General features: G+C 43.7%; 1 protein-coding gene across 8 annotated transcripts in view; it reads left to right on the plus strand.

Moving 5' to 3' along the window:
• The window catches only part of YPEL2 (yippee like 2), a 63,211-nt gene that overhangs the window by 19,325 nt on the left and 16,981 nt on the right, over positions 1-26,905 (plus strand). For all 8 annotated transcript variants that reach the window (XM_055332715.1, XM_055332699.1, XM_055332730.1 and 5 more), the window contains one exon: positions 798-1,111. In XM_055332715.1, the coding sequence (XP_055188690.1) occupies positions 995-1,111 (117 nt within the window). In that variant the 5' untranslated portion in view covers positions 798-994. The remainder of the gene's footprint in view (positions 1-797; positions 1,112-26,905) is intronic.

A 26,905-nucleotide genomic window follows, 5' to 3' on the forward strand; every position in this document is an offset into this window, starting at 1 on the left:
TGCTAACTGTGAGGGACCTTGCTGGTTGGGAACCTTTGTATCAGGCTTAGTCTCAAGCAAAGGGTAGTGTGAGGTTTGTGGCCTCTGTAGGTGGTGGTTTTAAGTGTTGGAAGACTCCTGGCATCTGGAGATTGATTAGAAATACATGCCTGGGGATCCCTGGGTGGCGCAGCGGTTTGGCGCCTGCCTTTGGCCCAGGGCGCGATCCTGGAGACCCGGGATTGAATCCCACGTCGGGCTCCCGGTGCATGGAGCCTGCTTCTCCCTCTGCCTGTGACTCTGCCTCTCTGTCTCTCTCTGTGTGACTATCATGAATAATTAAATAAAATCTTTAAGAAAAAAAAAAGAAATACATGCCTGTTGATATAATGATTTTGTAGAGGCTAAACTTTTCCTTTTCATTTAGTCCCTTTTCTTGGTTGGCTCAGAAGAAGAGGCTTCTTAGGAGTCTTCTCCCTGGGGCTACAGGTGGCATATCCTTAATCCTGGCCTTTTCTAAGGTTCCCTAAGAATAGTGATCATGCCAGTTTCGAAATGTTGGTTGAGGGTACCTAGGGTAACTGCTGAGAACCTTGGGTTGATATTGATCTCCAACTCTAGAAAAGCAGCAACACTGGGATCTTCAGTAGTTTCATTCTAATAATTGGACATCTTGGCAATGATGGTAAGAAACAGAGAAGGAGTCATTTCTTCCTGTAAATGTTGCCGTCTCTGTCGGGTGGTAGTTGGACTCTACTTGCTTTGCAGGAAGTCCTGTTCCATCAACTAATGATATTCCCCTTATCTTGGTACTGCAGGCTGCTGAGAACCAGCCCTAGACCTCTGCTTGAGGGTCCTTCCTCTGAAGACATCACCAGTGTGTGGAGCCTGCCCCACACCTACCCCCTGCCAAACCACGGCCTTTACCTGTGTCTTTCGGTGTTTCCCGTGCGATCCATCCTGTGGGAGTGCCTCCTGGGCCACTCCAGAGTTCACCCCACAATCAGCGGCGCCAATGGTGAAGATGACAAGATCCAAGACTTTCCAGGCATATCTGCCCTCCTGCCACCGGACCTACAGCTGCATTCACTGCAGAGCCCACTTGGCCAATCATGATGAGCTCATTTCTAAGGTATATGTTCTCTGTAGGCCTTCCTTGCCCTCCTCTGGGTGGGGGGACACTTCTGGTTCATAAGGTTGCACAGGTTTATAGTTCTCAAAAAGAACCTGGGATATTTGTATTTTTTTTTTTTTTTTTGTACAGGGAGGGCTAACCTGCATGGCTTTCTCACTCAACTGAGAGATAACTGAGTTGGAGGGATGATGTACTAGTTAAATTTGTAATTTTGGAAATTAGATGTCATCCCTTTTGGAGGCTGGGGGGCTGGTGGCTCATAGGCTGGAGGGGAGAGGGACTGAGGAGTGATTGGCACCTCTCACTTGGCTGGCTTAGCTAAGTTTGCAGCTAAATGCTATGTAGAGTGCTGCCTGCCTGGAAAATGAACTCTAAGAAAGGTGGTAGGGGCAGGGTATCTTGTAGGAGGGGCTTTTTAGCTGAGATGAGAGGATTGCCTTCCAAGCTCCCTGGGAAGGTTATAAGATGGTTGGTTGAATTACTAAAATGAGTGGCGTTTGGGGAGGACCAAAAGAGGCTTGGTAAAGAGCTGACCCATTGGCCTCAGGGATCTTTAGGAGTTCTACACTGTATTTTACCTCATGTAACACTTGGTGATAATCAGAAGAATAGAACCCTATCTTCCTGGAAAAGCTTTAGCAACTGTTTCCTACAACTGGGTTGGGGGGATTATGAATCAATAAACCCAACATCCCAGTGGGCAGTCCAGGAAGTGGCTCCTTCAAGGCAGTATTTTCAAGGGAACTCCCTCCTGGCCCTAAATTCCCATGGAGAAGTGGGTTTTACTAGACTGCACAAAAAAGAGAAAGATTATGAGGACCTTTTCTCTTTAAAAAGCATCCTTCCTCAGAACTTGGGACTTCATAACATTAAAAAAAAAAAAAAACAACCTTTATACATACCTAGACTAAATAAAAAAAAAATAGTGTTCTTGATCTGCTTTCAAGGGCTGTTAGAAAAGGTGGCATCATTTTCTCAGCCTCTGGCTTGGTACTACCAGCCAGAGAGGTATGAAAGATCAGTAGTTCTAGAACAGTCCTGTCCGGCTGGCTGATTTGATAGGAAGTAAAGGAGGCTGTTTGATAACCATGTCTGTGGTTGTGGGGCTTCTCAAATCAGAACTGAGGACAGAAGTCCTCCTCTTATGTCCATTCCAAGATCTAGGGTTACCACAGAGCTTGAACCCTAGAGCCCTCAGAATCTTAGCCTCTGGACCACTTTCACTTCTCTAGGTTTCTGCTAATTACTCTCTTTTATGCCATTTATGTTCCAGCCACCCTATAGCTTCCTTCTCTATTGGCCTCATCTTGTCTCAGGTTCTTCTTGAATCTTTTGGGAACCCCTTAAGTCTGGGATTTGGATGTGGGAGGCTGTGTCAGTGAGGGAAGAGAAGAGTCAGTCCCCCTTGCCTTGGAAGGGGGCCGGCAAGCTTGCAGGGAAAATGTAAGCTGTCCTATTTCTGGAACTCTCCAGAGAAAATAGAAGCCAAGACATCTTTTTAATACCAGGAGAAAGTGCTATGTATCATAAGAAACTGAGGTAACAATAAAATAAATGTATTTTAGCACCTTCTATGTACTAAAAACTGCTAGTTGACACTTTAAACTGTTATCTCACTTAACCCTCATAAGAAAACTTTAAGGGAGGTGATGTTAATCTTATTTTATGGATGGAGAAGTTGAGACTCCTACAGGCTGTCCAAGAATGCAAATTAGAGGCCCAAAGAAGAGAGAGCAGTTACTTTGAGCACCTTCAGGAAGGATTTCTGGAAAAGGTGGTGTTTAAGCTGGGCCTTGTTAGATGGACAGAACATGTGGAGATGGTAGTGGCCTTCTACACTGAGATTTGAGATTTGAAGCTGGTATTCTGGGCCTCAGACAATCTGGCCTTTTTTGAATGAAGTTTCTTGCCAGTTCCTTGCTTTATGTTGCAACCACTTGGAACTAAACAACGTCCCTGAATATGCAGATGGGGGTATTTTAGGCCTCTGCACTTCAGCCAACAGCAGCCGTTTTCCTTCACCTCTTTCCTCTCTCCCAGGAGCCTTTGTATGTTCTCTCTCACCTGGGACCTTGTCTACTAGTTTTGCATCTCTGGGTCAGAACCTGACCCATGGCAAGAGCTCAGGAAATTATCAAATAAACAGATGGGTGGAGCTTGAGGCTTGGGAGAAGACAAGTGATGAGCAAAAAAAGTCTTTGTTGGCCTCACGTCCTCCTTCCTGCCCCTTCTGGGGCAGAAAGGCTCATTCACAAGTCCAAGCCAAAGTCAGCACAGGCTTCAGTTTCATTGGCTACAACTGGCACACAGATGGGGTGCATTAGAGCTTGATGATTTAAAGAGTTGGGTTAAATGCCTGGCTGTGGGGAGGGAATGAGAGAACTGTGGCTGGCATTGCACAAAGATTCCTTTATTTCACTCCATAGCCACCCCCAGCGTTAAATAATCTATAGATTCTTATGCAGGTCCCCTTAACGGAAAGATTGTTGCCCCAGCCCCCTCCTTGAAAAATAGGCCTTTCTTTTCATTTTGTTTCTCTCTCCCATTTAAGAAAGCTCAGGGGTAGAATGTTTCTCCTGTTCTCCCCTCTTGACACAATCTCCTATGCGGTTTCAGAATCTGCCCAGTGGGAGTTAGGAGCTGGGAAGCAGATAACTGGAGCAGCAGTGTAATTAAATGATACTTTGTACTTGTAATAGAGCCTTTCATCTGGAAGCTTGACATTCCTTTGTTTGGTTAAAAAAAAAAAAAAAGTGAGTCTGACTTCATTATGGAGATGGCAACACAAAGGTCCAGAGAACTAAAACTCTATTCGGCTAGTAGAGAACTGGGAACAAAATCAGGACTTTGGGCTCCCATGGAAATGTGTGATTGTAATGTTTTGAACAATTAGGATCTATCCTGATATGGTGCAAAGAATCCTCCACTAGTTTTTCTGCCTTCCCAGCTTGCTATGAGCCCCAGAGGCCTTATTGCTTGGAATCAACTGTCCAACCTCAAGTCTCAGTTTCTCACTAATAAAATGAGTGAAGTAATATTTGCTGCTGTATGTAATGCCTAGTAGCTAGCACTTACTGTGTGCTTACTATGTGCCATCTCCATAACAGTCCTATGAGGTAGGCATACCTTATTTGAAGGTAGAGTGAGGAGGTTTACCTCACTGGGTTGTTATGAGACTAGATGAGATCATGGGTGTGTGGGTGGTTGGCAAATCACAAAGCTCCTATGCAAATAGAAAGTAGTCCCTTTGCTTGTCTTGGTTTGCTGTCCAAAGGAGGTTTGGAGGGGGTGGAGGGGATTGTTCTTGCCTGATACCAAGCAAATTTGGTCTAGCCAAGATAGTTTCACTTTAGAATGTAGAACCCAGGAGTTGGATTTCTCAAAAGGCCATAGAAGCAAAGTTGTATGTGTCTGCACAAAGGTAACAGAGCATTTTCTCTGTAGGATGGGAATAGGGGGCCTCTTTGAATTGATGATGGAACTATCTAGGGAATGTGCTGAGATATCCTACATTTTCTTTCTTAGGGGGGTGTTGTGGTTTAAATACTGGAGTGTTTGCAGGCAGAGGTATTTTAAGTTGGCATGAGGAATTGCTCATATTGTTTTTTCTCACTTAATGGTGCAAGCCCCATTATGAAAATATACTTGGGTTATAAAATAATAATAGTTTCAATTGGACCAGCTAGTTGTCCCAAGCAAGAAAAATCTAATGTTCATTTCAGTGGGAACTGGCTGTTAAAGAAAGCTGGATCGTCATAAGCTTTTCTGTGAAAATTTTCTGTCTGTGATCCTTCCTTTGCTTCCCTCCTGCTGACCCCATCACCCTTTGATGGCTTTGTGAAATAGGCTATCTGGGAATGGTGAATTGGATTAATCTCTCACAAACTCACTTTGGGAATGGTGGCTTCATTCCAAGACACAGTTTGCTCTAGTGTTCTAGGTGTAGTGGTGTCCAGTCCAGAGGTGAGGCAGAAATCTCTTCACCATCCAAAGCTATATAAATTACTATATCAAATATTCAAGTCAGATTATCGCCTGGTGACAAGTACAGAATTCCCAGAACTATGGGTCATCTAGTCTAGCTTCTTTTCCTGAGGAAAGAGGCCACAGACAATTCAGTGACTGGCCTGAGGTTCCACAGCCTTAATGCCAGACATCTCTATCTCACACCCCCTCAGCTGTGCTCTGTGTGAGGAGCACTGGCTGTTTTTCAAGCCCTGGGCCTCCCTCTGAAGTTGGGCACTTTTAGGAGGACAGTTCTTTTTGTTTCCTCTTGGGTTCCATCGGGTTTACAGTAGTAGCATTTTGGACTTACCTGCCTGCCTAGATGTAAGATGCAGCATTGCTTTGAGAAAAGTGGCAGAGAGGAAGATGTTCTGAAGCCATGTATTGGTCTTCTGGCTACCGAGAAGTCCACCCTGCCTGCTGTTTCCTACCTCTGTTTCTGAGACCTAGTGTTCCACACCAGTGATTCTCAAGAAGACCTGTACCCCTAACACAATGACCTAGAGGTATTAGACTTGGAGGGGTGCTGGTACGGAGGTATAGAGATCTGTTCCATCCTTTCCGTTCTACTTATCGGGGATTTGTTTCTCTTAATTTACACTGTCCACCAGCTTGTCTTTAATGTCTAATAAATATCCTAGAAAATTGATGTAAAGAATACATACAAGAATAGGATTTCTAAAAATCCACTAATTTCTTTAAGTGTCTTGAAAAATTATAGTGAACTTTGGATTGTATGTAGTAGTGTTGATGGCTGCTGTGTCACATCAACTAGCATAATTCATGAAGAATATGTACAGTAAGATATGTCTCTTGAAGATAATTCTGAGCTTTTCTAACTTGCAAAAAAATATATGAATTCTAATTTTATTAATTGAAAGATTTTTGGTATCTAGTAGGTATGTGAGAATGCCTTTTACAAAAACTACAATTCAATAAAATTAGTACTTCTATTCCAGCAGGAGGAAAAAAACCTTAGATTGTATATAAACATATAAATGTCCATATCATAGAAAGTGAAAATTTTGTTTCTACAATACTGGGATCTATAATTGTACCAGAGTGACTGATTTAAGAAACATGAGGTTGAGAACAACCATGTTGGTAGGACCCACACCATAGTGGATACCTTTGCTTCTTTTGTAATGTTGATAAAACATCATTGAACATTTGTTGATTTCCTAAAGACCATTTCTGAGGTACAGCAAAGGCAGAAATGATAAATTATGGGAAGAGTTCCAAGGTAAGCCAATAAGCTCTGTTTAAAAACACATTCAATTAGTAGGCTCCATGCCCAGTGTGGAGCCCAATGTGGGGCTTGAACTCAGGACCCTGAGATCATGAGATCAAGAGTCAGACACTTAACCTACAGAACCATCCAGGCACCCCCACTTTCAATTTAGCTTTTGTAAAGAAAATTACGTATTTAATCTTAAGTTACTGACTTCTTTTCCCCAACTATCTGACATTTAAAGCCCTAATCTTCTAATGAAGTATTATTTCTGGAGGAGGGCAAAAATCTGTTGATCCCTCAGGAAGGGGTAACAGGTAAACCAAGTCTATACAGAAAATCTCCAAAGGGATATAGTTAAATGACAGTGTTCCTTGGTGAAAAGAAACCATTTGGAGCTTGTAAGAAGTAATATTTTATGCTATCTTCTCTCCATAGGGAGGGAGATTGAATTACTTCAGGTGACATAAGCCATAAATTAGTCTGGGATAATTTGTATAGCATGATTGCTCAAATATGGAACCACCTTACCTGGATCCAGAGGCCTCTGACATATGTGGGTAATGGCAGTGGGGACTGTGCCTATACTTGCTGTTTGTCTCATTGGTTCTGTTCTGTCATTACACATCCACTAAATCTGTACTATGTGTGTATGTAGCACTCTAGTAGTTTTAGAATATTACCCTCGGGTTTTATCCTCAAGGAACTTGGACTCTAGTTAAGAGATAATAGGTTCATAAGTTATTCTTTCTTGAAGTTTGTATTTCATCTTATGTTTATCTTAGAGCAGTTATCACAGTGTAACAGTGCATGTCTCCATTAGCTTGTGAACTGCTTGAGGAGATAATTGTGATACCATCTTTGTTTCTCTAGCACTCCACACAGCTCCTAAAGACTGGTAGATTTTCAGTAAATATACGAATGAATGACTGTCAGTACTCTGAAATAGAGACAGACATAGATGGTCTTAACTTGGGGTCCATGGACTGGCTTTAAGGGATCCCTGAAATTGTATGTTTAATTCTGTGTGCATGTCTGTTTTTCAAGGGAGGGTTCCATAGCTTTCTTCAGGTTCTCAAAAGGTTGTTGACAAAAAAAAAAAAAAAACCAAAAACAAAAAAAAACGCTTAAGGTCCATCTGTCTAGAAATTGAAGTTCTGGGAAGACTTGGTAGAAGAAATGACATTGAGATGTGCTTTGAAGCAAGAATGTAGACACTTGGAAATGGGTGGGGAGGGGCCAGTAAAAAGAACAGCACGAACAAAGAAGTGGAGGCAGGAAGCATGTGGGGAGCTTTAGGTCAGATACTGAAGAGCTATGTGAAAAGAGATCCAGGGAGTAGGTTGAAGCCAGATTGTTGGAAGAATAGAAGTCCTGATTTTATACTGCTGGCATTTGGGTGCCATTGAAACTTTTGAGCAAGTAGTGACACGACCAGAGCTTTGCAGACGTTGTGGTGTGGTAGGTGAACTGCTAAAGAGGAGTTTGGAGATGGAGGAACTAGTGTGTATGCATTGCAGTGGTCTCTGGCTGTTTGGGGCACATGATGGTTATTCAGTGAAGATTTGTTGAGCATTGCTTGAGAAAGAAATACAAGTGTTCTAGGATTTTAAAAAACCTGCCATTTATAGTCACAAATAAGAGGGATTAAGTTCAGGAGGTCACACTCTTTGGATGGGAGGCAGACCTGTCCCATCGTCATGTCTGCTCCCTCTGAAAATTAATGATCTAGACACAAATAGAATTGCTTACCGATTTATTATCAAAGGAGCTGCTAGGGACTAAGTCTGGTGAATCATCTGTGTTTTTTGCTGCGGACTGCAGGCAGCTGGAACGTGAATCTGCTCAGATGTGATCCTTTCTATGTGGTTGCTTTAAATACCAAAAGGAAATGTTGACTTGAGCTATGAGGCGTACCCTGAAAACTCTGTGGTTTGCAAATGCCTGTAAGGTTCCAATCCTAAGATTGGTTTGTACATTAGTGCCTTGGCATTCAGTAAGGATGCCGATGATTGCAAGCTTGTGTACTTAGTCAAAATCCAAAGAAACTCTTTTCAACAGAATGCCTTCTCTGGGAAACAAGAAGTAGGTGCAGGACCCTACCCCTATGTTTTTATTTGAATGCTGGCACTCGGTCTGTCTCTGGAATGGTAAAGCTGCACCATTGCTGGTTCTGCTGTTTTCTTTTTGGGGCCTGAACAGAATCCACCGTCATATTCTGATTGTTCAGTTTTTTTTTTTATTTCAAACAACATGCCAGGCTTTATGCTGGGTACTGGGGATAGGGATGAAGTCAGTGTGATTCCTGTACTTAGCCTATTATCTTTAGGGTACAAAGGAATGTGAGGCTCACTGTGGAGGGCAGAAGAATGTTTACATATGTGGTTGTGTTGTTGCCCTAAAAAACACAGGATGAAAAATGTACATTGCTGCTTAACTAATATCTATTGAACATACACTATGTTCCAGGGACTCCTTTAGACATTTTTCTTATTACTCCATCCCTTACTTTACAACAGCCCTTCACGGTGGGACTTAGGTGACTTGCCTAAGGACATAGGTTACCAAGAAGCTGTGTGTTATGAGATCTAGATAGGTCTGTGCCCTCTTTACCATAGCTTGATAGTCATGGCCTTGGGTAGCTTTTTGGCATCAATTATTATTTTTCTTCTTCTTCTTCTTCTTCTTCTTCTTCTTGCTCTTCCTCTTCCTCTTCCTCCTCCCCCTCCTCTCCCCTCCCCCTCCTTTTTTTGTTTTTCTGTTTTTAGGATTTATTTATTTGAGAAAGGGAGAGAGCACTCGTGCGTGCACACCCAGAGTGGGGAGGGGCAGAGGGAGAGGGAGAGAGAATCCAAGCAGACTTTGTGCTCAGCACAGAACCTGATACAAAACTTGATCTCAGCAGCATGAGATCATGACCTGAGTAGAAACCAAGAGTTGGACACTTAACTGACTGCACCACCCAGGTGCCTCAACATCACCTATTTTCTGGTCTCTCAGTAGTGTTGGTGGTAAACCCTACTCTACTGTTTCCCCTCCTGCCATTTCCCTTGCCTGAAGAGTCCTTCCTTCTCTCTTCCTCTTTCTGTCTTTCTTTCTTTCTCTCTCTCTCTCTCATTCCTTCCTTCCTTCTCTTCTTTCCCTTCCTTCCCTTCCTTTTTCACTTTCTACCCATTCCTGAAGACTAGTTTAAGTATTTTCTAGGATGTCTTGCTGGACTAGAGGATCCTTTCCGTATGTTGAACTCCTAAGTTCACTGCCTGGTTGTTCACTTGGCAATTAATAATGACTGTCTTATAATAATATGGTCTGTGTTATTGTGGTTATATGCACTTTTTACATATAATTGTCCTCCTAATAAGACTCTAAATGACCTAGAGTCAAAAGCTCTTCAGAACGTTAGAGCTAGAGAGGCCTTTGAACCTGGATTTTTTATTTCAGCTCCTCATTTTATAGATTAGGAAACCAAAGCCCAGAGAAACTGAGTACTTCTTGACTTTGTACTTTGCCACCTCCTCTCTGCCACACCACCTATAGCCATGTACATAACTGGTGCTTGTAAATGCTAGAGGAAGGCCTGGAGGAGAAGGCTGACAGGGGCAAAGCAAAAGTATCAAGCTGTATGATCTTGGGCAAGACTGTTCCCTTTGGCCTTCTATTTTCTTCAGTCATCCAAATGAGGCATTAGATGAGACTGTCATTAAAGTGTCCCCCCCCTCCTCCCCCCATCTTCTGATTCTAATATAGCAGCAACAGATGATACAAGGCAACGTAACTTAGTGGTTAACAATATTAATCTCTGAGCCAGACTGCCTGGGTTCAAAGCCTGACTTCACATAGTAGTTATGCAAAGCAAGTCACCTCTCTGTGTCTTAATGCTGTCATTGGGAAAATGGGAATAATATTAATATTAGATACCTAAAATATTTCTTTTTTTAAAAAAGATTTTATTTATTTATTCATGAGACACACACACACACACACACACACACACACGCACACAGAGGCAGAGACACAGGCAGAGGGAGAAGCAGGCTCCATGCAGGGAGCCCGACGTGGGACTCGATCCCGGGTCTCCATGATCATACTCCGGGCTGAAGGTGGTGCCAAACCGCTGGGCCATCGGGGCTGCCCTAGATACCTAAGATATTTCTGAGGAAATTAGGGGAGGTCATCAATATAAAGTATTTCTCACAGTGCTTGACATAATAGGAAATGCTCCATAAAGATTGGTAGTTGTTACCTCTGTATATTCACTAAGTAAAACCAAAGTGGCAAACATAACCAGATGTTGGTACCCCTAACTGTCCTGGTATATTGGCTCCTTCCTTCTTTCTGAGTCTCAGCTATTACCTGTTGGCTATACCCTTGCCAGTGGTCTTCTGAGACCTCTATAATCACCAAATTTCTTGTTCCTTGTAATTCCGAAGGGATGAGCAGGTCTCTGAAGATAAATAACAGCAGCAGCCTCTACTCTCTGACAGTGGTGGGGTTTGGCTTCCCTGCAGGCAGCCATGAGGGCATTCTAGAATTTAAATGGAAAAAACTGCCCCTGCCCCTTTCCCTTCTAGTCTGTCAGGTGGTGATTTTTCCTCCAACTCACACTGCAACCAGTCTGAGACCTTAAACTGCTGTAACGGCAGTCTGGATGTTGACTTCATAGCCAAGAATTGCTTGTCAGTTTGGTTCACCCTGTGATGCTTCCTGGTGTGGATGGAGTAAGGTTCTTTGAAAGAAGCCATTTTCATTATTTTTTAAAAACAAGGCCCTAAAAGAATCTCTAATATCTTTGTTTCCAAAGCAATGGGCCAGCTCCTGAGGGGAGGGTTTGACCTGGTGACCCAGAGTATTGTCTCTGGGTCAGGGCTGCCAAGCCAAGGAGAGCTTTAGCTCTCTGCTTCCCTCCCCTCCCTTGCCTGTTGCTGGTGTCTGGACTGTGACTCAGGGGCAGAAGGGGGAGGAGAGGAAGAGAGGAGGAGACAGCTCCACCAGCTGCTGCTAAAAACAACAACATCTAATCAGTCCATGAACTCCCTCCCCTCCAGACCACAGTGATGTCAAGAGGCGGAGCAGATGGCACTGGCTCTCCCCTCCTCCTTAACACCTTTGGGCCTTTGAAAGGACAACTTACATTGTCAAAATGAAAATAATTTAGTCTGGGGGACGAGGAGACTCCTTTTCCTCCCTGTTAGGGCTGGTCCCACCAATAGCATTTGCTTTAACTTTAACTCTCCAACAGATTGATGAGGGGATAGAAAAATTTTTCCTTGCCAAAACAAAAGATCCCAGAATGAAACTCCCTGCACTAAATCCTACGATTTATTCCTCTCCCTCTATCTCTCTGTCTCTTTCTTTTCATGTATTCAACATTTAGTAAACTCCTCTTACATGTTAGATATTGGGAATATAGTTGCAAACAGATGTATGCTTTGTCCTCACCCAGCTTGTGCCCAGTACCTTTTGGTCACTGGAAAGCCCATCATCTGCAGAAGCAGCTGGTGGCAGAAGTGGGGATTCCCATCCTGAACTTGGGACCCAGGGTTGTCTGGGGAAGCTGAGAAGCCAGCATTTCCATATTGCTTTCCATCCAATTTGCCTGATTTCATGAGAATGCCCACCTATGCACAGCTCTTTCCCTGACTGTCCCAGTCCTCCTTGCAGTGTCAGCCTCGGCAATCCCAGCCCAGTAAAGACTGCCAGCTAGGCTCTTGAAGTTTGAGGTGGCCAGTGGATTAGACCCCCTGTTCTCTGATGTGGCTTTGGAGGAATGTCTGTTCTCAGGAACAGGCCTTCAACCATTGGGTGGTAGTTGTTTTGTTTACTTCTGAAAACTGTACAGTTCTACCCTAAGTCCCTCCCCCTTTAGATGCAGAATGTTCCAAATGACAGGTAGAGCTCTGGAGAGCCCTTTAAAGTTTCCCCTAGACAAATTTACCCAGGCAACCAAAGGAGAGAGGAAGCAGGAGAAACCAGACTTACTGGAGCTTGTTAAGCTCCAAGTCCCCATATTTCTTGATCCTCACTTCAGCAGGAGAAAGAAAAGGCAAAGTATATTTGTGGGGGAGGAAAGCTCCTCCCTGTCTGTCTCCTTCTCTGTAAAAACAACAGGCCAGTCTGCCCTGGGCACTGTGGGGGCAGGTGCTGGGTAAATACACAAGGAAGGAAAGCCGATAAGATAAGGTCTGACAAATCTAGGTCACCAGGCTGCTGCCAGGCACCTGTGTGACTGGTCACCTTGAAGCTGACAGGAGGGAGGATGGACTTTTGTTCGGGGCACAGGCTGACTTCCCATGCCTTTGTTTGTTTATTTAATAAACATTTGTTGAACACCATTATACGCCAGGCTATATGCTAGGTATTTCAGGCCCCTGTATGTCTCTGTCAGGCAAAATCTCCTTCTGGATCCCAGGCCTGTAAACAGTGCTAAAAAAAAAAATGACCTCATGCAAAATCCAGTCGGTCCACTAACTTCCAGGGTGGGGGCAACTAGTCTCTTGGTAGAAGGGAGGGCTCTTTGGAGTCCTTATTCCGTCTTTCTTCAGCTAAACCAAGGGTCAGGCAAAATTTTCTGTGAAGGCTGGATAGTAAATATTTTAGGCTTTGCCGGCCATGTGGTCTCAACTGCCCAACTCTGCAGCCATAGAGAATATATAAACAAATGAGAAGGGCTGTGTTCCAGTTAAATACTTAAGAAGCAGGTGAGAGGCTCAATTTGTCCCTTGTGCATCATTAGCTGATTCCTAGGCTATAAAACAAGAATTAGTGTTGTGAAGCGAATGTTGGAGAAATGGGTTTATGTGATTTCAGGAGGATTCTAAAACCAACATGGTGGTTACATTTGGTACAGATAATGTAGGAGCTGATGCAATGTGCTCATTGACTGGTCCTGTTTGATATTCTGTGGTGTCAGCTACACAGGCCAAACTTTAGCCTCAGCCATCAAGCACCCCCAGATTTCCACTGAAGGTTACAGTGTGACTAAGCCAGACAGTGCACATAGTTTTACACAATCTCATCACTCTCATGGGAAAACAATGTGGGGCCCTGCAGACAAAGTCCGTGGCATCATTTTAAAAGCCCTGAATGCAGGGTTAAGATGCCTCTGCTCTAGACCTGGCTTTGCCACTAACCAGTGTGACACTGAGTAAGTCATGTAACCTCTCTGACCATCCAGCATATATCGAATACTACGGTATGAGGGATTGGGGAAACAGCAGTGGACACATGAAAATGTTTGCCCTTAAATAACTTATGGTCTAGTGGGGAAGACAAATGGATAAATTATTATGCGATGTAGTGAAACACAGTCTTTGAGGAGGTGATTGTTCAGGATGCTATAGGGGCAAAGAGCAGGATGAGTTTTTTCTAAGTGAATGGGAAAGGGAGAGGTTCATTCTGAGCAGAGGCAGAGAAATGCCCTAGAGGAGATCACGCCTAAGGAATCACAGGAAGAGATGGAGAGGGTGAGAGGGGGAAGCAGGGGGTCAAAAAGAGTGCATTGCACTAGGTCCAGAAGGCTCAGCTAAGGAATTTAGATTCAGTTTTGTATGCTCTGGGAAGCCATGAAGAACACTTTTAAGCAAGAGATGTTAGCGTTTGATTGAGATTAGAATATTATACCATGGCCTATTTGACAAAATCAACGTATCCAGCTTCTAGAAACTGTATATCCATGAACTTTGTGTGGACAGGGATGTTGATATTGTATAAAGTTAATCAACACCAATAATTAAGCCAGTGCTGTAATTCTCTGGTAATGTCTTCAGCTAAACAGCAGCCAGGTCAATCATCAGCAAACACCAAGCACCCATAACTTGGATGGGTTTTCAGAGGAAGGCCTTTCAGAGTTCCCTGCTTTGCTGGGCCAGGTATTCCCTTTTGCTTGGCCCTCTTGGCTGGCTTCTTGAAGCTCACTTAGTCATCATTAGGTGGCAATTGCAACCCCACGTTTATGAGTTTTTCTATTACATTAAAGTGAGAACTGAGTTGCAGAATTCACATGGCTTTTGGTGTAGTCATGGGGCTTGGGACAGTGAAAAGTGAAGGGAAGAAGTAGATGGCTTCTGCACTCTTCCCAAGAGTTCCCACTCTTCCCTCTACTATGTCTGAACGTAGTGGAAGCCAGCCTTAGAAAATGGGGATTCTTTAGCAGAGATTCTCAAATCTACAACACATCAGAATAATCTGAGACAAAAAAGCCTATCTTCAGGATCTACCTCCAGAAATTCCTATTCTGTAGCTCTAAATGTGACTGGGAATGAAAGCCGTGCCAGGGGAAGGAAATAAGTCACTTTAGACACAGGATTTAAGGAGGCATCCACTCTTAGGGCTGTACAGGTGTAGGGGCGGCACCTCCTAGCGAGGCCCTCCTTAAATGCCATGTGCTAGCTTCCTGGCTTGCCTCACCCAAGTCCCAGCCTCCTCAGCACTTTGAAAGTAGCCAGGACTTGCTGGCCCTACTGTTCCCTGTATGCCTTCTAGCCTTTTCCACTCCCTGAAGGTACAAAAGGGTTTTGTTGTTGTTGTTGTCATTGTTTTAGATTTATTTATTTGAGAGCACAAGTGGGATGGGGTAGGAGAGAGCAGAGGGAGAGTCTCAAGCAGATTCCCTGCCAAGTCCTGAACCATATGCCCTAATTGGGCCACCGAGCTACCTAGGCACCCCACAAAGGGTAGTTTTGACTAACATTTGTTTGAGAAAAGAAAGAGTTCTTTGGAGACCTTCTTCTAATAATGATGATAATAGTCCTCATTTTACTGAGTGCTAACTATATACCAGCACAAGTGCTGGGCACTATTTGTGTGACTCACATCTTTTGTCCTACCTACCAAGGGAGAGATGTACTACCATTGTTATCAGTTGGGGATGAAGAAAACGGAGGCTTAGCCAAATTGAATTGGCCAAAGGGACTCAGTTAGGAAATGGTAGAACCAGAATTGGAATTCAGGTTGTGACCTCCAGTTCATACCCCTAAATGCTCTGCCACTCTATTTCTTGTTTTTGTTTTGTTTTGTTTTGTTTTTAAGGATTTTATTTATTTATTCATGAGAGACACAGAGAGAGGCAGAGACATAGGCAGAGAGAGAAGTAGGCTCCCTGCAGCAGCCCAATGCAGGACTCAATCCCAGGACCCTGGGGTCATGACCTGAGCAGATGCTCAATCACTGAGCCACCCAGGTGCTCCTCTTGTTCTAAATTAGTAGGCTGGGCTGGGTTTCTCTGCTGTCTTGGCGCTTCTCAGGCTGCCTGCCTGGCTCTGAAATCTTTAGGTAACCCCCTGGGGTCTTGAACTTGCACCAAACATGGTACCCTATGGTCTATGTTTTCTTATTTTTTTTTTAAGATTTTATTTATTTATTCATGATAGTCACACAGAGAGAGACAAAGAGGCAGAGACACAGGCAGAGGGAGAAGCAGGCTCCATGCAGGGAGCCCGACGTGGGATTCGATCCCGGGTCTCCAGGATCGTGCCCCGGGCCAAAGGCAGGCGCCAAACCGCTGCGCCACCCAGGGATCCCTGTTTTCTTATTTTTTAAAAAATAGGGTATTTTGACCCATAGAGCCTTGGCAGACAGGGGAAGGGTTGAAGGAAGAGCATAGGTGATTCTCAGCAGAGGCAGAATAAGAGTTATTCTTAAGCTGTTTACTAATTAGCTCCTTTTGCTCCTGAAACCAGAAAGAAGAGGAACTCAAGAGTCAGCAGGGCTCAGAAGCCCTAATTAATTTGTGGTCCAACTGGGTCAGGGAGAGTGACCCTATGCAGTGGCTTTTTTTTTTTTTTAAATTCCCCTCAGGGACATGTGTGCCTCAGCTCACTAGAGCAGAGTTCCACAGCACTGAGGGGAGGGATTCCACTCTGGGAGTTAGATCTCCTGTGAAACACATGTCTGCCTATTCAGTCCCTTCCTCCCTAACCTTCTGGCTGGGTTCCTGCTGGTGTTAAGTTGCCCCAAATACTCAGTCTCTTATTTCACATCGTCAGGCAAAGATCCCACAGCCAAGGTGCCCTTTCAGCTTAGCTTTCCCATTGGCTGCTGCTCTCTGACAGATAAGCTCCTCAGAGAGGGAGGAGGGAGGATGGAGAGGTGGGTAAAAACTGGAGCAGACCCCTTTGTCCCTTTGTCATGCGGTGCAGTGGGTCCTGCAGCTCCCCAGGATTGTATTTGATGGGACAGGCTCTGGGGTGGTGGCTAAACTTCCAGCCCTTCTTTTACTGACAGATGGAACCTCACTTGGCTGAGGCACTATTATACATATGTTTAGACTTTACCTTAGGGTCGAAATTGGAGGCTGAAAATTTTTAACTGTCAAGAGACAAGGAAACTTTGTTCAATGTGTGGGCTGGGAAGAATGCAGGGGCTCCTGAGCCAGGCTCTGTTTCTGCATAATCTGCTATGGCTGTGCCTGACCCCCTGTCTGTCCAAACCTTGAAATGTTTCATTCCTTGGGCTGGGTGGAATGGAGACATGAATGCTACTGCTAGTCAGGAGGGGGAAGAAGCCAGCGGACAAAATGTTCCTGTGCCTGGATGACCAGCCACAGCACAGGCTGAGTCCCTAGGAATTGAGATGAAACCTTGCCTCTTTCTTTAGCCAACCCATATCTTGAGTAACAGATGAATTACTGCCAGATGAACTGGTTTTAATTTACCTTTTTGAAGAGATAGATGCACTTAAAAATGAGCATGAAGTTTGCAGGGTTAGCTTGCCTGTCTCACTGCTGTGTGGAATGAACATGTACTCCTGGACTTATACATCTTCTCTCTTCCCTGTCATTTGCAACCAAAACAAGTTCCTGGAATCTAGTTATAGAAATTATCATGTTATGTGGAGTTAGTTGATATTTCAGTCAGGAAATTTCCTCAAGACAAGGTTCTCAACCATGGCCTCTAAACACAACCTTGAAGGTAGGTGCTATCATGATAGAACCCAAGAACTGGGCATGTATGTATAAGTTGGTCTTGAGTATCCAGAGACCATTTTAAATGTGTACAGAAAGGTAGCAATTAAATGTTTGTCTTGGAATAAGCCTGGCCTCTGCATTCTCCCAGGAGCCCTCTCCTAGGGAAGATGATTAAAAATAGATCTGAGTAGCACTTCCTGCTTGGCAGATGGCTGATAGCAAATGCTAGGGCTTGCAGCTGACCTTTCCTTTCTGAAATCTGCTCTATGTTTCCATGATGCTAATTGAGTCCCTCTCCAGACCTAATCAAAGAGCTGGCTGCAAAAAAACAAGGTTTGCTGTCCTGGCTGGGCTCAGTTCATGGAGCAACTTGAAAGTGCTGGAATTTGCATGGAAACACCCACTCTGTGGTCCAACTGGCTGGTCCTTGTTTAAAAACTAACAAGTTCTGCTTTCAGATTTGCTGCCTGGTGCTGTTAAGGATCCCACACCCTCTCCACCCCCATCAATAAGAAAAAAATTAGTGGAAAGAGGAGTGGTAAGAATGCCCTGTGTTAGATGTGTACACAATAGACAATGCTTACACTCATCCAAAAAAGAGGCAGAGATTTCTTGAGATTTGGCTTCTAGGAGTGGTTCTGTCCCTATCAACTGTTGTATTTCCTCACTTATAAAACACTGATAATACTTGAGACAATGCCCTGAGGTGGTATCCAAATACGGAAAACACAAGATATGGTTGCAAACATCTGTGGATCGCTGCTGAGTTCTCATGGAGTTATTCACCTCTCCTGGAAGGGAGATGGGGAGGTAGATGGGTCTTGCTGAGACTGTGCTAAGTCCTCTTGTGTCTTCAGTGGCAAAGCACCCCCACTGTATCCACCCTTTGAGAATGTTCTCATCCTCTTCAGTTCCATTCTCAAAAACTCTTAACGTTCATAATGTGTCACAATGATATACATTGTTTGGTACACATTTTTTGTATTTTTGTCCTGTTTTCTAGTTAGCTAGAGATTATAGGCAGCTTCAGAACAGAGCTGACTTTCTGTATTGTCCTTGATGCCTGGCAAGGTCTGGGACATAAGCTCCTCATTAGATACTTGTTGATTTATAATTATGGAGGTACGATATTCCTCATTATGATATATCACAAGATTTTAAGTACACCCTTATTACTTACTATTAATATTTAGATTTCTTCCCAGTTTTTTAAATCATAGACTATATTCATGTGACACAAAACTGTTTTCCCTGGGAAATGATTTTCCAATGCCTGATATTTCACAATGTGCCTGGGGCTTTTGTGTTGGCCAGGGAAGAATGTTGAGCACCAGAATATGTGAAAAGGGTTTAAGTCTCTGTCTTGAGGATGAGAGCCCTAAAATAGGAATTGTTGGATAAGATACGCCAGCTGATGAAAAGAAAAGGCTTTTTATGCAGATAAACAGGAAGTTTAAAAACATGAGAGAAGAGGTCTAACTCTGAGTCAGAAATGCTCATCTAATGTGTGAGACGTTTACTCTCTTGAGAACGTGGACTCACAGAATGTTTACCCTTGGAAGAGACCTTACTCAACCCCCTCATTTCACAGATGATGCAACTCCCAGTTCAGAGGATCAGGATCTGCCCAAGGACATCATGCAATTGGAGGCAGGCGATCTAGCCTTGCCTGGCAGGGGTGGGAGTGAGTTGGCTGGTTGTTCTGACCCAGTCATGTTCTGTTTCTAGAAGGAGTACCCTGAATCACCAGTGCCCAGCTTTTACACTTTGGCAAGCACCTTATCCTCATTTATAAGAACCCTTGGGCTGTGATTTCATCAGGCCCCACCAGGGCACTTTTAATTAAATAACATTGGCTCTTCCTTCATAACTATTTCTTATAACTCTATCCCTTAATCCAGTCCTTTGGGTTGCGGAGGTATATGAATCTAGGGGTTAAATGTAGATGTATACTACTATGTTCACTGGAGGAAAACCTGATGCTTGACAGCTGCCACAGTGGCGGGGAACGCATTAGTCAACCTACTGTAGCGTGTGCAACCTGAAGTCCAATTGTTTAAGGCCCTGTGCTATGATTAGCATTTCCAGGAGAGCAAAGTGTTGAAGGTGTTAGGGAACACCAAATAGGAAATGAAAAATGAGGTTTAGAAGATAGTGGTAAACTTGGTAAGGGTAAAACCATGCTATATACAGAAATTTGAAGGAACTGGTGGAAGGAAGGGTGCTACCACTAAAAAAATTTTTTATTGTTTATTTGACAGAACATGTGCATAAGCACACAATTAGGGAAAGTTGCAGAGGGAGAGGGAGAAGTAGGCTCCCCGCTGAGCAGGGATCCTGACTTGGGGCTTGATCCCAGGATCCTGGGATCATGACCTGAGCCAACAGCAGATACCCAACCAGCTGAGCCACCTCAACGCCCTAAGTCCTGGCATTTATGAAAGGCTGTTATATGCCAGTCACTTTACTTTCTGCGAGGTGGGTATTGTCATCCTATTTGGCAGATGAGGAACTTGAAACCAGAAAGGTGAGCATATCCAAGAACACATGGTAGAGAAAGTGCCACAACTGGGAATTGAATCTAGTTCATACAACTATATAATTCTTCCACTATACCAAGCTACTAAACCGGGAGAAATTCACCCAGTACAAGGAAACCTTGATGTGAGCAACATAACAGCTTGAAAGCTATCACTCGAAGTTTTATTTGGCACCAGAGAAAATAATGATGGGGCATCCAGGAAGCTCTCAGGAGGCAGAGTTCAGCCTATATGAGGAATTTGGTAGCATTGGAGTGACCAGCAGTAGAATGGGCCTCCTGGGGAGGTAGTGAGTTCCCTCTCCCTTAGAAGAGGTTTGGTAGGAATGTGGATAAAAGCCATGTATCACATGATCTTTGGAGATCCTTCAAATCCCAGTGGCTTATGAAATTAAAACTGGACAAAGTCATATGCATATTGTTTTGAGATCCTCTACTATAACCAAACTATAGTGTACTGCATGAGATTCCTGCAGACTGCAATTAGTTAAGTCTTTTTTTTTTTTTTTTTTTTTTTTTTAGCTATCTCCCCAAACATTTTTCTGGGTTCTCTGCTCACTCTTTGCCATGGTGCCCAGGTGCCAAAGAAGAGATTTTAAGTGTTTCTCTTAATTATTTTTTTCCGCTTGTTGTGAAATGAGAATCATTCATTCAGTTGTGAACTGGGAAGGCTGTTTTCAGGCTGGGTTGCAGAGAACATTCCTACGGTGGTCCTCAATCAGCCTTAAACATTGTAGGCTTACAAATTTAATTTTACCTATTCACTCAAGAGTGGCCAAACTCTGGTGAAACAATTCACCTAGCACAGCTCACAGGAATCTAATTGGTAAACCAGGTTTCTAATTAATTAATTTATAGTGGAACAGGTAATCCTGAAAGCTCAGACTGTGTGTTGCCTTCCTTGAAAGTAAACCCACTTGAGTGAGAAAATTAAATTTAGGCAGTTGCTAAATAAATATGGAATCAGAGCAGAGGAAGCTGAATAGCCTAAGAGATTTTCATCAATTCTGACAGCTTGATCCATCCTTCTTCATCAAAGAGACAGAATTTCCAGGTGAACACGCTCTAGAAAAATCTTGGGACTTCGAATCAAAAGCTAAGGATTTATGTTCTGACACTGACTTATAAACTATATGAAACTGGGAAAGTCACTGGAACAGCTCTGGGTTTGTTTCCTCTGCTGTGTAGAGAGTGAATCATTTAATGTATGTGCAAGTGTTTTGTATAATCTGATGTCCTGTATACATGTCAGTATTAGTCTAATTGTGTTAGGCTCCTTTTAGGGAGTCACTTGGGACAACACCATTGTTTTCCATCTTTATTCTCCCTTAGACTTTGGAGCCTACTGCCTGAGTTGTTGTCATCTGTTTGTTGTTTGACTATGGGCATAACCTTAAGACCCTGGTTTTAACCTCTCTCTGCCTTAATTTTCTCATCTTAATGGGAACAATGATCGTACCTACTTCATCACATTGTTAGAGGATTAAATTACTTGGTTTATATAAAACAATTTGAATCTTGCCTGGCATATAGTAAGCAATATTTACATGGTAAGCACTATATACAACTGTACTGTTGTTATCTCAGTTTCCAGTTTAATGAGCCAATTAATCCCATCTGTAAACTCTCTGATTTCACTATAGTGATTGGTTGTTAAAAATATTTTAAAGGGCACCTGGGTGGCTCAGTCAGTTAAGTGTCCAACTCTTCATTTCAGCTTAGGTCATGATCTCGGGGTTGTGAGATGGACCCCTGCTTCAGGCTTCGTGCTGGGTATAGAGCCTCTTAAGACTCTTCTCTCTCCCTCTGCACCACCTACCCCCCCAAATATTTTATTTTTTTTAGAGATTTATTTATTTATTCATGAGAGAGAGGCAGAGACATAGGCAGAGAGAGAAGCAGGCTCCCTATAGGGAGCCTGATGTGGGACTCAATCCCCGGACCCAGGATCACGCCCTGAGCCAAAGGGAGATGCTCAACCAGGCATCCTCCCCCCTGCCGCCAAATATTTTAAAAGCAACCTCCTCCATAGTGCATGGTTTCAGTTTGGAAGCCTTTTCTGGCCTTTTTTTTTTTTTGGCCTAGATTAGTTGCAGGGGAAGATTTACCTTGAGAGTCTGTAGGTTTTGCCCCCTGACATCAGATATCTTTTGTAGTGTAACGATGTTTTATCTGCCAGTGTTGAGTTGGCTTTGGAAACAGAACTATAGATCAAAACAGAAATCCATGAAATTGTTATTTGTTCTTACGTATATTAACTTGTGTTATCTTTTTACTTTTAGCAGTTTGTAGTGAATTATTTTAAAGGCCTGATGGTTTTGAGAGAAATTTGAGTTCCATTATTTCAGCTCCCTTAAAGTTTTAGTTTTATATTTGAACTGCAAAGGGCCCCAGTATTAATCACTGCCTGCCATTACATTCTGATTCTACTACCTCTGCTCTCTTTACTCAGAAGCCAGTCTCCCTGAACAGACCTAGATAGGGTGATCTGTGCAGCTTTCTTATGTAGAGGTTGGGCCTTGTCTGATTATGGGAATCCTCCACCCCTTTTCTTCCTGAAAAATGCCTATTTTCTGTGCCTTTTCAATGGAGAGCAAGGAGTGAATGCAGGATGTTGAGAACTGGCAGCATTTGCATGTTTACATTGGCATCTACTGTCCTAACCCTTTGCTATCGACTAGGGTGTCTTATCTGCTCATGATTCAACAGAGAACAAACCCACAGCCCCAAACCACATCTGAGGCCCTTAGAACAGCTGGGAGAGGTGTGGGAGAGGAGCTGTGGGGATCTGTGGCAGGAGGAGATTTGGAAGAGAGTCTGGGGGAAGCTCTGGTAAGACAGTCCAGAGTAGTCCCACATCTCCCATTTTAAATCCGGAAGGCCCGTGGTGGTGAAAGGAAACAGACATTTATTAAGTGTTGTTTCATGAGCCAGGACACTGTGCTTTATGTACGGGCATTTGTTTAAACAACATCCCTTTAGAATAGGGCTTTGTGGAATAGGTGTTATGTTTCTCTCTTTTGTAGATGGGGCCCTGCGGCTCAGAAGGATGCAGTGACTTGCTTAAGGTGACACAGCTTGTTCCAAAACCTGCATCCTTTACACTGAACATCCAGCAGACATGGTAGTGAGAGGGAACAGACTCTCCAGGCTCTTTCTCTACTCCATCTTCCGTTTCCTTTCCGTGTCTCTAGTTTAGGTTCATTCCTAAAAGCAGCCTGTTTCATGTAGGTCTACAGGAAGGTGAATTTGAATGGTCTGATCTTTAAGTGACTTAGATCCCAGAATATCCCCTTTAAGCAATAAAATGTGGCACCCAGATTGCTCAGCACCTTTTGTTTTTGCCATTCATTCCTTGCATCATTTGCATCATGTATGCTCCCATGCCCTTGGAATTTTATGACTCCACACAGCAGTTATTTCCTCCTTGAGCCAGTCCCTTCCCAACTCCTCCCTTCATCTGGTTAGGGAATATGAGGGTGAACTGGAACCTTCCAAAGCTCAAAGCCAGGGGAGGAGGGCTCTGAGAGGCTATGCTTTTGTCCCAGGCAGCACACGTGGCTTCCTACCCCATCTCAAAGTTTCTAGACAGATAATGTGAAAGCTTTTTGTAAACCATAAACAAGTGTAAAAGACTTTGTTCTGTTCTTTCCTCATCTTTCTTAGTGACCCATGTCCTCGTGTGGAAGTCCTACAGAGTCAGGAAATCCTTCCCTTATAATTAACCCAGGTCTCTCTTATTTCCATTTATGTCCATTTCCTCCTCCTCCTATTGCAGAGAAAATGGAAGAAATCTCCTTTAATCTTCTTTTCCTCTTAGCCAGAGGCTCACTGTCTCTTTAAGTTGCACTTGGGTTCTAATTCTGGAAGTTTTTCGTCATTTTCATTGTTCTGTATTATCACCCTTCCCACTTTTTTTTTTTTTTTTAGATTTTATTTATTCATTAGAGACACACACACACACACACACACACACACACAGAGAGAGGTAGAGACACAGGCTGAGGGAGAAACAGGCTCCATGCAGAGAGTCTGGTGTGGGACTCAACAAGATCAGGCCCTGAGCTGAAGGCAGGTGCTAAACCGCTGAACCACCCAGGCATCCCCTTCCCACTTTCTCCATATGCTTCCTCAAGGGTGAAATCCAAACAGAATCCAGTATTACTTTGCATGGGTTTCAGCCCTTTGGAATGGAGCCTGTGGCTTACCCTGACCCTAAATGGGAAACTCTACTGGGCCTGACCATGGATGGAGAAAAGAATGAGAAAGGAAAAAAGACTGGGCCCTCCCCAGCAGAATGTCAGACCTGCTGAGGCAGGATGTTTAGCCAGCACTCCAAGGACAAGGGTTTTGCTAATCTTCCTTTATATCTCTTCCTAATACTCCTACTGTCTTCTTGCTGAGATGATGTATAGCATAGTATATGGTGCCTTCAGCAAACACCTGGAGACAGTAGATTTGTGGATGCCAGGAGCTGCAGCAGGGGACATGGAAGGTGACAGTGGCATGAGATTTTGGAGAGTGGAAGTGTTCTGGAATTGGTGATGATGATTGCACAACCTTATGAATATATCAAGAGCCACTGAATTGTATACTTTAAGAGGATGACTTTTATGGTAAAATGTATTACATTTCAGTTAAAAAGAACTCAACTTTACATTTGTACTAAGTTCTTCTATAGCTATCTAATAAGAAATTGTAACAATGATAGAAATATATAAAGCCTTGAAGTGTATGAAGTACCTTCTTGCATACACAGTATCTCATTTATTTCTCATAGAAAGCTGGTATGAGTGTGAGTACTGTTTTATTGTGCCCATTTTGCAGATTAGGAAATCAAGTCTGAGGGTAGTTAATTGGCTTGCTCAAGTTGGTAGCATAGCTGGTACATAGCAAAGCCACGACTCAAACTCTGGCAGTTTGCCTCTTTGAAGCCCGTGTAATTCACACTGCCTGTGGATGGTAGGTCAGAGAAGCAAGCACTGAGTGCTTTAAAGGATTCACGGGGGATCCCTGGGTGGCGCAGCGGTTTGGCGCCTGCCTTTGGCCCAGGGCGCGATCCTGGAGACCCGGGATCGAATCCCACGTCGGGCTCCCGGTGCATGGAGCCTGCTTCTCCCTCTGCCTGTGTCTCTGCCCCCCCCCCTCTCTCTGACTATCATAAATAAATAAATAAAAAATTTAAAGGATTCACGGTATATGACTGGAAAGGATCATGGGGAGTGTCAGTCTCCTGTCCATTTTTATGGAGACCTTGAGTTGCAAAGAGTAGAACACTTGCCCTTTGTGGTAATAGTAGAGAAAAGGGAAAATCAAAGTCACTAAAGAAAAGGATTTTGAAAATCCAAGTAGATTAGAATCAGCCTTTTCATCCCTCTTTCTTTTCTAGGCTCCTGAAAAGGTCAAAGAGGAAAGAAGGAACTGACCTTCCTTTTACTCTGGACTTCATTTACCTTGTTTTACTTATTATCTTTAAAACCCCTATAAAATAGGTGTGGTTTCCATCTACAGATGTAAAAGATGTCAAAGCTGAGAGAGGCTGAATATTTTCTCCAAGGTCAAGGAGCTAATAAGTTGTAAACCATGATTTCATCCTGATTTTCTGATACTAAGGCTAGATCGTCTTAGTATACGCAGATAGGCACTGAGCTCCCAGATACTGCAGCCAGATAGGCAGGTGACATCTGTTTTCCTTCTCTCTCTGTTCACCTCTTGAGGCACATGCTTCATTAAAAATGGTTGACCTTTGTTAGGGTGTCTGAGGGACTCAGTCAATTAAGTGTCAGACTCTTGGTTTCAGCTCAGGTCATGATCTTGGGGTTGTGAGATTGAGCCCTGCTTTAGGTTCTGTGCTGAGTGTGGAGCCTGGTTGGGATTCTCTCCCTTGCCCTCTGTCTGCCCCCCCACCCCCAATCCTTCTGCCTCACCTAAAAAAAAAAAAGAAAAAGAAAATGGTTAACCTTCCCAGTGAGAAGAGAGAGTGCGAGTTGGAGAGGCTCTGCTTCATGCTATGCTAGGAGGACTTCTTGCCTGACTCAGCTCAAGGGTGAGGACCTGTACCTTATAACCAGGGGAAGGAACCCATATGTTTGCTCTTGCCACCTCCCCCCCATAAAGTATTCATTTTCCAGGGTCCTACTTTTAAACAGAATTGCTGCCTTCAGACTTTCAAAGGGGCCAGAAATCAGTGGTTTTGGATACTAAACAGGAAACTCAAAGCCTTTTCCGTTCCTTTGAGCTGGCTGGAAGGGCTGGGCCTGCAACTATTACTTTCCTTTAAAGGACAGAAGAAAAATATTGTGTAATTTAAAAAAAAAAACAAAACAAAAAAACCTTTCCTGGAGTCCTGAACACCAGCCTTGGTTGATACACAGCATGGAAAAGAGCTGTCTTGTTGCCTGGCAGTAATGACAGCAAACAAATGTGTCTGACAGTCTGTTTGAGATCTCCTGGTCTGAAATTCTGTTTGCTTCATTCTAATTGCTTCCTTAACTTCCTTTCAGTCTCCCCACCTTTGGTACCACCCTCACTCAAGGGAGTGCCAGGCTGTGCCTGGTTATGCCAGGCTGGACTGGGCCTCACAGGATACAGTGACCCAGCCGGGGCTATTCTTGTCTGTGTCTATTTGCAAGATGCCTGTTGTTTTCAGTGGCTGTTTTTCCCATCATAAATGTTGACTTGGCAGAGGCCCAGAGTGGAAGCCATGGTGGAAGAGCTTTCAGAGTTCTTCCCAGGAAATTCAGCTGGTCCTAAGTGCCAGGCTGAGCAGACAGGTTCATGGTCACCCAGGAGGGTACCTCAGTGGATACTGCCTCCAACACACCCCTTTGCAGAGTGTGGGTATTGGCCAGGGCACTTTCGTAGAACAGGCCTGGAAGAACCATAGTGGCCCTGGGCAGCACCTCTGGGCCTGGCTGGCATTTCTCTTCTCTGCCATGTGTCTTCCCCATCCCCTACTCTCTAGGAATCCTAGGCTATGCCAGACTAGAGGAAATTACTTGTAGGCCCTGTCCTGAAGCAGACAGAAACCCCCAGAGTGGTCTCCAAACTTAAAATCACATATGCCTATTAGTAAAAATGTTCGAGTATATACTCCTAATATATGGATACTTA

Source organism: Nyctereutes procyonoides, unplaced genomic scaffold, assembly GCF_905146905.1.
Source record: "Nyctereutes procyonoides isolate TBG_1078 unplaced genomic scaffold, NYPRO_anot_genome, whole genome shotgun sequence".
Taxonomy (NCBI): domain Eukaryota; kingdom Metazoa; phylum Chordata; class Mammalia; order Carnivora; family Canidae; genus Nyctereutes; species Nyctereutes procyonoides.